General features: G+C 50.7%; 1 protein-coding gene across 1 annotated transcript in view; it reads left to right on the top strand.

Annotated features, from left to right (window-relative positions):
- IGSF3 (immunoglobulin superfamily member 3) overlaps window positions 1-11,821 on the top strand; it is a 98,186-nt gene that overhangs the window by 80,652 nt on the left and 5,713 nt on the right. Inside the window, exons 8-9 of the mRNA XM_007452637.1 lie at window positions 5,361-5,771; window positions 9,231-9,638. Of these exons, the coding sequence (XP_007452699.1) occupies window positions 5,361-5,771; window positions 9,231-9,638 (819 nt within the window). The remainder of the gene's footprint in view (window positions 1-5,360; window positions 5,772-9,230; window positions 9,639-11,821) is intronic.

Below are 11,821 nucleotides of genomic sequence, written 5' to 3'. Positions count from 1 at the left end.
CCGTGCCCCCTGTATCGGCAGGCGGACTCCCAACCACTGCGCCACCAGGGAAGCCCTGTCCAATATTCTTATTCCAACAGCATGAAGCAGAAACCCAGGGACCGTTGGCTCGCTCATGCCAGTGCATTTATCAGCCCTCCACAGCTTATGTCACCGGCTCCCAAGAAGGCTCTGTGTGGTCTGTGCCCCAGACCAGTCCTTTTGCCAGAGCCGCCTGCTGACCTGACCACATCACGGGTATTTGTTTCTTTAAAATCTCTGGCTGGATGGCCTGATGAACGTGTTGTGGATCTCTTATTGACCATTCCAGACTTCCTGTTCCAAATGCACATCGCTAAGGTAATCTTCAAGGAACGCCATCCCTCCTGTTTTGTTGTTGATTTGTCTTAGCCTTACTACCATCGATGGCAGAGTGTGACCCCACAAGGGGCATTTAGGCAAGCCTTTAAGCCAGTTCAGCATATTCAATTCTTAGCTCCTAATCAATTCTTTTCTCTTTTAATTTCGAAGCATTGCTGTGCTTCCTTCTGATTTTCTTTAGCACCCAAAACACCCTCCAATTACATCTCCCTAAATACAGAGGAATAAGGGAAATGTCAGCACTCATATTCCAGATATTTACAACTGTATCTTGGTTTGGCTATTAAATATTGCACGTTAAAATTGACGAAGCAATAAACACACTTCCAGGAGGACAGCCTCCGGTGTAGAAAGCTGACTTGTCAGTGGGTGTGTTCTGCTGGGATTTTACTGATGGGCAGTCAGGATGAATATTCAGTACCCTCTGGATGCTGCCAAATCCGTTCTCTCCAATTTCTTATTGCCGACCTGGCAGATTGGCAGAGCTGAGGGCTTTTTCTTTGACTTCTGGGAGTCCAGGGCTTGTGACAGTGGCTCTCCTTGTCACAGTCCAGTAGGTGACAGGCTGCCCCATCCTTCAGAGTGATTGGCCCCTCCTTTCTTTCAGGAGAACCTGGGGTTCTCCTTCCATCCCGGTTGCATGTGGCTTCAGCCCGCTGGCTGTTCACAGATAGAGTGAGCATGAGAGCAGGAGCCCTAGAGGAGTCCCCACCCCTTCCCCCGCCTCCCCCACCCACCCACCCCGCACCTCAGGCCTCGTTGTCGTGGTAACACCAGATGCACCTATTTGGAGTCAGTGAGCAAGGGTCACTGCTGTGTCTGCAGATGGGTAAGGCAGACAGGGCAGTAACCCTCCTTCTATGAGGACAGGTGGGACATGGACATGCACGCACGCACGCACGCACACACACACACACACACACACACACAGGCAGGCAGTGACCCTCCTTCTATGAGGACAGGTGGGACATGGATATGCACGCACGCGCACACACACACACACACACACACACACAGGCAGGCAGGCAGTAACCCTCCTTCTACGAGGACAGCGCACGCGCGCACACACACACACACACACACACACACACACACACACAGGCAGGCAGTAACCCTCCTTCTACGAGGACAGGTAAGACATGGACATGCACGCACGCACACACACATACACACACGCACGCACGCACACACACTTACCTACAGCTCTTCTTTCATTCTCTCCCAGTCTTTTGGCTGACTTGCATCCCTCAGTTTGAAAAATCTCTGCTGTCCAGCCACTGGCCCCCTCTCCACCTAACGTGACTGATTACTGTCACGGATCTATAATAAAGAGCAGAGTCTTCCTTTTCTCCCTCTGCTCCCTCACTGCCTGTATGCTACCCTCTGGCTGCTGCTTGCACCATTGCACAGAAACTGCTGTCTCTAGAGTTACCTGTGGCCCCCTCACTGCCACACCTGTGGCTTCTCAAACTTAGCGCATCAGAATCACCTGGAGGGCACGTGAGCCCGCAGGTCTCTGGGCCTCACCTGTGGCGTTTGTGAGGCAGCGTCTCCACGCCACGTGGTGCTGATGCTGCCCGGCCACAGGGGATCGGAGGCCTCAGAAGGAAACTCTCCAGATGCAGAAAGAAAGGGCCCTTTCCTCCAGCAGGGTACAGCCCCACTCTGGAAGTCGTGAGGTACCTGAGAAGGCAGCTGCTGGGTGCGCTGGAGTCTGTGCTCGCAGGTGGGGTGCTGAAAGGTGGGGCCTGGCCCGCAGCCTCACGCCCTTCTTCCTGCCTCTTCGTCCTGCTGACTCACTGTTGGGGATCACCCAAGTCCTCAGTGTCTTGTCTCTCACCTTTGTGTTTATTGCCTAAGTCCATTCACTCACACAGCCAAGTCCAAGGTTTCTCGGGCTTTCAGGTGCATTTGAGTCACCTGGGGGTCTTATTAAAAGGCAGAGTCTGATTCAGGAGGTCTGGGGTGGGGCCCAAGAGTCTGCATTTCTAACAAGCTTCCAGGCGACACGGATGCTGCCAGTCCGTGGACAGTACTTTCAGTAGCAAGTTTGCCACTTAGGTTTGGCAGTTCTCCATCTAATATGGAGCTTTGAACGTGGGACTGAGCCTGGGAACTGAAAAGAAAGGGGAATAGTGAAAATGTACTGTGTGTTTATTATAGACCAGGTTCTGTGCTAAACTCTTACTGTAGAGTATTGCTTTTAATCTGCATAGCACTCCTCTCAGGTAAATGCTGGGATTGTTCTCATCTTGCAGATGAGAATACCTACGGTTCTTAAGGGGGCTGGGCTCTCCTAACCCCACGGAGGAAGGTGGTGCCAGCAGGCTGCGCACCGCCCAGGGCAGTGCTGGGCAGGATGTGTGAGTGCCTCCTAATTAGTTGTGCAGGCTGCTGTCTCCCCTGGGCTTCAGGAAAGGTCCTCCCTGTCCTTGAGAAGTGGGAGGAAATTCAGAGCATAGAAGAGGAGCTGACCCCTTGCCTACCTGTCAGACATGCACCAAATTTCAAAAATGCCTCTCTTTCAGGCTTTTCAACACTTCACAATATTTTGACGTGGGAAGGAGGGGAAAAAATGGAAATGCTTTGAAACAATTCTCTTCCTTGGATTCTCGTTCTCAGACCTTGTGACTGAGCTGAAGTTTAGTCATAGGCATCCAGTTTAATATATGCGGTTACTATAGCAATGGAGGTTTCCTTAGTAACAGTTGCAAAAATAATCTGGCCCCAATTAATAATGCATTTTAAAGCTCTTTCTACTCTACACTGAACAACCCAGTTTTTTGGGCCCAGAACCAGATAATTCAGGTGGTGTCATTTGCTCTGATAGAGATATCATTTGCATGCGGTGAATCGGGTTGGAAGGGAATGAAAAGGGAGCTGGTTGTTTCAAATATTAGAGGCAGCGGATAGGAAAAGTCGACTGGCAAGCTAAGGTGAATCTAGTTTCCAGAGCTTGGGTGCTTGCTGGTAAAGCCTGCCCTGGATTCCAGTGCCCTGGAGGATTTCGTGCGTTTGAAGAAGGGAGAAGGCAGGAGACTGGGCTTGTTCCCAAAAAAAGATGAAACCAGAAGGGTAGGGTCATGGGCCGGGGGATTTCTCTCAGACGGGTGCCGGATGCATTCTTGATGGCTTGAGAAGGTCTGTAGGTACGTGAATCCAGCTTCCTTTGTGAAGAGAGTCCCCTGATTTAGCACCGGGAAACAGCCTCAGAGTTGCTTTTGTAGTCATGGTGTTGGGTGTCCGATTCTGCCGTACTTAGCTCGCTGAATCCTCTCAGCCACGCAGAACCTTTGTCTGTGGGTTACCCCAGTGCCCAGGTGACAGTCTGGGGCTTTCAGAAGTTTCAGTTGCCTTGGTGCATGGAACTCAGACCTTGATCCTGTCTTTCCACACTAAGCTCTAAGCGAGCCAGCTAGCCAGCACTGGCAGAGGAGGCCCAGGCACGACCAGTGGGCTCAGTCCTGTGTCTAGATCAAGAGAGATGACCAGCAGAGGTGCTGGAGAAAGGCCCAGGCCAACCTGTTCTGGCCTCCCCTCTGGGCAGGGTCACTGGAGGAAGCCCAGCTTGCTCTCCCTGTCAGGGTCTGTGCCTTGTCCTGGGTTCCTTTCTCAGCTGACGAGTGATTTAGTCCTCGACAAGTGAAGTGTAAAGAGAAAGGTGAGGGTGGGATGATGCTTTTACTATTAGCTCTGTAAGAGGAACTTGGAATTGTGACTTTTTCCTTTTCTCTCTTTTTCAGTAGGGGGAGGGTGGTGGGTAGGGGGGGCAGAGCCAAGTATAATAATGACGGAGTGGGTGAGATCTCAGATTACCTTCATAAGATATATTTCATTCGACCGTGTCTTCTTGCCACCTTAAAGGAGAGCACGGTCATTAATTAGCAGGTAGGGTGGCCCTCTGGAGTCTGCCCTCCCTTCTGGTTTTGGAGCAGGACCGTGAGGGGAAGGGGAGGCCGGAGTTGGCTCTGTTCTGTCCCATTGTTTATCATTTTCTTCTCTGCCTTCTCTCTTCCCATCCTCCAGGAAGAGCACCCCAGCATCCTCCAGCCACCTGCTACCGTATTTCTCCAGCTCCCTCTCGTTCGCTCACCCACTCCCTCACTCACTAACTCACACATCCCAGCAAACGTTGATTGAGTGGGTGCTCTCCAAAGCCTGAATCCGGGGGTGCGGTGATGAGAACATCTCCAGGCAGGACCGTCTTATTCTTCAGAGCACCCCCAGCACTTAGCCTCATGAGGGGCACGGAGTGGGCACACTCTAAATATTTGCAGATCAGATGGACAAAGCTTGATCTCTGCTCTTGGGGAGCTCACGGATAGCATGGGAGGGCCGTAAGGAGAAACTAGCCGAAGATGCGTAAGGGTGCTGATGGGAGCGCAGAAGAGGGGCATCTGGCCCAGTGGGATGGGAGTGAGGGAGAAGAGGACTAGAGGGTGAGTAGGGAGAAGGGTCGGAGGGGAGATGGTAGGAGATGGGCAGGGAGGACGGCTGAGCGGAGACCGAGCTCAGGGAGAAGCGGCATGGGGAGGTGTGGTGTGGTGTGGGTGTGACGGGGGAGGCTTGGAGGTGAGTGAGGACAGCGGGGTGAGGGCCAGATCCTGGAGGGACTTTGTACTGTGAAAGGAAATTTTTTTCTTGTCTGTAAGCAGTTGGGAGCCATTAAACTTCTTAAGCAGGGAATTGATGCGGGCTGGGTGTGTTTTTGCCGGATCCCCCTGGCGGCCATATGATGGCAGGGAGAGCTGGCAGGAGAGACGGCGAGGACCTGAGCCAGGGAGGGGCAAGGAGGAGGCCAGCGGAGGGTTGTTTGGGGTGCGATTGGCTCTGTTCAGCTGTCCTCACGCCGAGCCATTCTTTTGGGGGAAGCCCATCAGTGTTTGGTTCTCTAGGAGCCGTGCTGGACAAAACCAGGCGGGGAGCCTGGACGCGGGACTTGGGCCACATTTCCAGGGGTGTGTGGTCATTCTGCTGAGGCACCCCCTTTTCCTTTGCAGTGACAAAGTTGCAGGTGAGCAAATCAAAGAGGACCCTCACCCTGGTGGAAAACAGGCCCATCCAGCTGAACTGTTCAGTCAAGTCCCAGACCAGCCAGAACTCCCACTTCGCCGTGCTCTGGTACGTCCACAAGCCCTCGGACGCCGACGGCAAGCTCATCCTCAAAACCACCCACAACTCCGCCTTTGAGTATGGCACCTACGCCGAGGAGGAGGGCCTGAGAGCCAGGCTGCAGTTTGAGAGGCACGTGTCTGGGGGTCTGTTCAGCCTCACTGTCCAGAGAGCCGAGGTCAGCGACAGCGGCAGCTATTACTGCCATGTGGAAGAGTGGCTGCTGAGCCCCAACTACGCCTGGTACAAGCTGGCAGAGGAGGTTTCGGGGCGCACGGAAGTCACTGTGAGGCAGCCAGGTAAGGACAGACGGTGCAGCCAGCCTGGGCCAGTAGGCTGAGGGCAGAGACTGCCTGGGGGTGCGGCAGGGCTCTGCGGGGTCCATGATGGATGTGCACGCGGTACAGAGCATCATCCTCGTTCACTGCAGGCCCACCCACTTTAACCTAGTGGGTCCTGCCTGGTGCTGATGGCGAACTCAGAGAAGCATCCTCTGTCAGCATCTGCTGTTGTATGCAGCATCTTCACCCGGGAGAGGCCCGAGGGGCAGCTGGGGGTTGCAAGGTGCGGCAAGGCAGGATCCCTGGCAGCGCCTGGATCTCATTCTGGGTTTGCAGTTTGCACCTTGGATCTCGGGCTGGTGCCGGCTCCATACCCAGGATTCCTGCCTGGAGGGCGTTTTCTGGTTTCCCCTTCTTCCTTACCACGCACAGCCCACGGATGAGCCCTTCCTGTCTCTGAACAGAACCACCCTTTGGCCCCCTCTCAGACCCTGTGGGTGCAGCCTTTATTCCGTTTATATCCGGCTCCCTGACAGATGGCGTCTGACTTCTGCCGGAGCACTTCCCAGGCGGGAGAGCTGACTGCCTCCACAGCCCTCAGTTCCACTTTTGGGCAGCCCTGGTTGTTGAAAAGTTCCTCCTCCCTGTAATTTCCCTCTCAGGTTTTAGGTCTGCCTGAGAACAACCCAAGATTAGTCTGAGTCATATCCTTTCAAACATGCGAAGGGAGCCCTTTCTCCTTGTTGAAAAGCTCTAGTTCTTTGAACTTCTCACATAGGGTGGCCCTAAACTCCCTCTCCATCCCTCATTCCTGCGTGCCCTATAGTTAGTTGTTATCCCTACCTCTGGTGCCCGATGAGCTGTGGGGTGCTGTGTTGCCACCCTGAGTCCGAGCTCCATGCCTTTGCTTATGCTACCCTCTCCTCCAGGAATGCACCCCTCCTGCGGCTTCTCCCCTATCTTCACCCCATTCCTAAGACTTTACTCAGCACCACCTCCAGGAAGCCTTGCCTGATTTCTCCTATATCACCAGGGGTTCCGTATAAAACACACAATGTAATAATTATTTTCATTTCTTCTCCACTATACCGTAAGCATTTTGAGGACAGGTGCTGTGTCTTTGTATCTCCAGCCACTGACATGACACCCTTAATAAATACTGGTTGAATACGGAATGAATGGTTGCTTTCCTTGACACCCCAGGGCCTTTGTACTTGCTGTTCTCATAACCTGGAATGTGTTGACCATAGATGTCCATCTATCTCGTTCTTCCTCAGGGAGGCATTCCTAGCTCATTTTAACTAAAGTGGCACCCTAGTCACTCTGTATCCCCTTTCCCCAGCCCCTTCATAGCACATGTCACCACCTGGCATACCTATTCATATATGAGTAATTATGAACTACCTGTTCAGATTTTCTACTCATGGAAATTCATTTATCATTGGTTAGTATGTTCACTGTAGTGAACACTATCACTTGTTCACTCTTAATATATTCAAATTCACTAGACGGGTAGCCCCATGAGTGAGCACAGGTCCTGTTCTCTTTACCATGCTATCCTCACGGCTTGTCTCCCAGGAGGCCTCAGTAAAAGTTTATTCTGGGTCTTCCTTGGTGGTCTAGTGATTAAGACTCCGTGCTTCCACTGTAGGGGGTGCGGGTTCGATCCCTAGTCGGGGAACTAAGATCCCGCATGGCGCGGCATGGCCAAAAAAAAAAGTTCTGTGATCAAGTGGAACCAGATGCAGAAGTCCAGATGTGGCCTGGCCCTTGCTGAACGCCATGGGGCTTGTCCCCTCCTTTCCTCAGGATATTGTATTTCTCACGCTGCCCCAATCCGGGGATTCTCAATCCAGGGATTCAGGTCTGCCCACGGTGACATTTCATGCCGACCCTTCTGGTGCATAAAATAGGAAGCTCTGGTCTAAGTGATTCCTGTTGGTATTTCCAGTGACCTACCTCCTGCCTTCAGGCCAGTCCCTGGGGCTTTTGAGAACTGAAGGTTGCCATTAGGCCCACAGATGTTCTTTCAGGTTTCTGTTCTTCCTGTCTTTTCTCAGTTCTGACCGTTTTCCCCATTGGGAGGTCATGGTCACCCTCCCCCACCGTGTTTCCTCTTAGTCATCATTCTGCCTTTCCCTTTTCTTATTTGTGCTGAAACTAAGAGGTTCTTGGTAGGTCCTAAATTTATCAAGGGAATTTCCCCATTGGAGGTTACAGACTCACAGCAAGCTAACTGGGGCAGTGCACTAGGGCTGTAAGGATTCTTGTCAAAACAGTGAAATCTCTGCTTATGGGGAATATTAACACTATAAACAGAAAACTCACAGGACACATTAAAACAACACACTCCCCCTTTTCTGTTGAGATTTTTAATTTGTGTGTTTTTCTCCCCCCACCCGCCCCACTTCATCTAGTCTCCACCCCCTGCCCCCCTTTTTTTAATAAGAAAGCATACATTTATAGAGCTTTTGGAAAATACTAAAAAAGCACAAAGGAGAAAATAATCTTTCAACCCAGAGACAAGCAGAGTTAATATCTTCCCAAGTATATATTTTCAGAGACTGGTTATTTGAAATATATTCTCTGTTGTTTTTTTTTAATTTTTTGACCTTTTATTACAAAGGTGAAATAAATGTGCATTAGAAAACTTCTGACAGTATTAAACTGGAAAAGTGAAAGAACCTCCCTCCTCAGATATCACTCAGGAGGTGTCCTTCTCAGGGGCTTCTGTGCATTTACAGTTTCATAGCTTTTTAACCCCTCTGGTCCAAAGAGGCTTTTGGGCCCTTTATGAAATTGTATGTGATCAGAGTGTACCGCGTTTAATGACACTTTTTCTCTGAAGGAGAATCTGATTGGTTGAGGTTTCAAACAACCATCAGTATTAGTCTTTTCTTTACTGATGTCAGATCAGTTCTCTTTCCACCTTGAGAGGGAACCCTAGTGGGGTTTTTTGGTAAAGAAAGTAAGAACCGCAATTCTTAGGGCCAGCTGGTGAACGTATTAACATGGCTTTCCCCTGCAGTTCTTTTGAGGCTGACAGCCCAGCACATTCTAGCCATCATGTGGTCAGTATTAAAAATGTGCTCTCCCAGCAGGGTTCTCACCATGCCCTTTGCTGTCCCTTCCCAGCCACCCCTTCCCCTTGGCCGTACTCTTTGTGGTCTGCTGTCCCTTGGATGTGGAGTCATCTACCACGCACGCTTGTCCTCTCCTAAGCATCTGAACCGATGAGAGTTATAAATTAGGGGGCAGCTGTTACCGTAACATTGAACTCCATGAAACTCAGGCACTCAGACCCGTGATCAAGAACTCAGAACGTTCAGGGTGTGCGCTTGAGCAGTGCTTCTGCTGATTGAGCGTGCTGCTGTCCTCCTGCATTTGGAAGGCACCTGCTCACGTCCGCTGGGAAGGGGTGCATGTATGTGGCTCGTTGCTTTCTTGTTGGCAACATCTCTTTCCTCACCTTTGCAGACAGCCGCCTGAAGCTCAGCCAGGCGCAGGGCAACCTGTCGGTTCTGGAGACGCGGCAGGTGCAGCTGGAGTGTGTGGTCCTGAACCGCACGAGCGCGGCCTCGCAGCTGCTGGTGGAGTGGTTCGTGTGGAAGCCCAACCACCCAGAGCGGGAGACCTTGGCCCGCCTGAGTCGCGACGCCACCTTCCACTACGGAGAGCAGGCGGCCAAGAACAACCTGCAGGGCCGGCTGCACTTGGAGAGCCCTTCCCCGGGTGTGTACCGGCTCTTCATCCAGAACGTGGCGGTGCAGGACAGCGGAACCTACAGCTGCCGCGTCGAGGAGTGGCTGCCCAGCCCTGGCGGCACGTGGTACAGACGGGCAGAGGACACCGCTGGCCAGACGGCTGTTCGAGTCATGCGACCAGGTGAGGGTTAATGTCCCCAGGCCTCCGCTCTCTTTGGTGGTTCCCCTCTAAGTGTGATATTTTATGCACTGCATAAAATTAGTTAATTTTAAAGTGAACTAATTGTCAATTAAATTAGCCCAATTAATTAGTTACTTGCAGTTAAATATATGAGCATTTACGTTGTACATTTGCATTCACAGTTGTCTGAGATTTTTTTCCCCCTAGTGAATGGAAAATTGCACATCTGGCTTTGGCCTAAGGTGATTCTATTTCTTAACTAGAGTAGCATTTGTCAATTATTTATTGCAGAGCCTAGAATATTTTCTTTTTAAAGAATACATTCAGATTCAGACAAGTGGCAAAAATCTTGAAACAGTAGCCATGTGGTTCAGAAAATTCAGCTTGTGGATTTTCAATGGAAAAGAATTGATTCATATGATTTAAATGGAAAATGAAGTAACTGGAGCCTTTATACTCTCACTTCCTAATAATTTTATTGGTACTAATGACTGTTCTGTGTGGCCTTGTGCTTTTCTTTATTGTTGCTTCTAAAGTACCCAAATGCATATAATTACTGGGTAGAATTATTGTTCCACATTCACACACATAATTAAAGCAAAGATGTGCAGGGTTCCTGTGTCCTGCGAAACATCACATCATCATTCACTCATGTCAGAGCAAAAAGTCAGTGATCCCCTGAAGGACATGGAGCGGAAATGCACTGTGACCTCCATCCAGGGGAATGCTTTGTCTTGTGTTCCGAGCATCCGGGGTGCTGTTTGTGGTCGTGGGCACTGTTGGAAGCTTTCATAATGTTTTCACATCTAAGTAGAGCAGCTCTTCTTGTTGGTGGAATCCTGGAGCTTCACGGTTGTGCCTGCCCCACACATCAGTGAACACACTTCGGGGAGTGCATACAGCCTTTGTTACAGGAGAGGGACATGATCTCTCTCCTCCGTGTCTTGCCTAAGCTGGAGGGGAAGTTGCCTCTACTTTGAGTCACTCATATTTCCCATGAGCTTTCTTTGCCCCATCCCCCTTGCTTAGAAGCTGCTGCGTGTCTTTTCCCAAAGGTAACTGGTAAACACGGCAGCTGAGCACTCGCCTCCTCCACCTCCCACCCATTACCGAGATCTGCACACTGAGGCCCCAGCAGCGTGGGAGGAGGCAGCCAGCTGCGTCCCAGCCACAGTGAAGCTGTTTATGTTCAGTCTTCACCACAGCCCCAAGTGGTAGGTTTTACTGTCGAGGGAACTGAAGCCCGAAGAGAAATGTCGCACAGCCAGTACTTTGAGCAGACTGGGTGGTCGCCCAAGTTACCCTCCTGCCACACTGTGTGCTCACAATGTGACCCCTAAGTCTGCAGCCCTGAGGCTGCCTTGTGTTCAGTCAGTTGAGTAGCCTTCCTCCCTCCCTCCCTCCTTCCCTCCCTTCCTTCCTTCCTTCCATTCTTCCCTGATTATATAAGGTGATCATGCTAATAACAAAGCATTTGGAAAACAGAAAAAATATAGTTTTGAAAAGAAAATTTATCTGTGGGGACTTCCCTGGTGGTCCAGTGGTTAAGACTCCGTGCTTCCAGTGCAGGGGGCACAGGTTCAGTCCCTGGTCAAGGAACTGAGACCCCGCACGCCCTACAGCCAAAAAAACAAAAAGTTATGTGTAGTCTCACTACCTACATATCTTCATATTCCCTCTGTCTCTCTCCCTCTCTCTTTCTAAAAGAAGTCAGGATCTTATTGTTTTATGTGATTTTTTTTTTTTTTCCCCCCACTCAGCATTCCTTTGTGAGCCTTTCCCCATGTCATTGAAAGCATTTCATTACCACCATTTTTACTGGTTGCATAACATTCATTATGTAGATGTACCTCAAAGCTTTTTTTCTGAGATACATGTTGAACATATAGAAGACTTGAAATAAAAGAGCTCTAAAAGTTGGGTTAAGAATCGCCTTGCATTGCTTAGGGGCGACCGTAGTATGAAATATACAAACTGAAGGACTACCCTGGGTGAGATTGTAGCTGAGTAGATTAGTAGTTGTGTTTGGCTCACTGGGGAGGAGAGAGAACCACATTCCTCTCCCACAGCCCAGAGTCACTGGTCAAGGTCACAGCATGGGGGCATCAGCTCGGCCTCGGCCTCGGGGAGGGGCAGGGACGAACTTTTTTCTTGTAGCTTACACATGGAAAAGGAAGGAAAGA

This window comes from Lipotes vexillifer, unplaced genomic scaffold (genome assembly GCF_000442215.2).
Source record: "Lipotes vexillifer unplaced genomic scaffold, Lipotes_vexillifer_v1.1 scaffold1343, whole genome shotgun sequence".
NCBI lineage: Eukaryota > Metazoa > Chordata > Mammalia > Artiodactyla > Lipotidae > Lipotes > Lipotes vexillifer.
The sequence above is the reverse complement of the archived record's forward strand: the minus strand, read 5'-3'. Positions and strand labels throughout refer to the sequence as shown.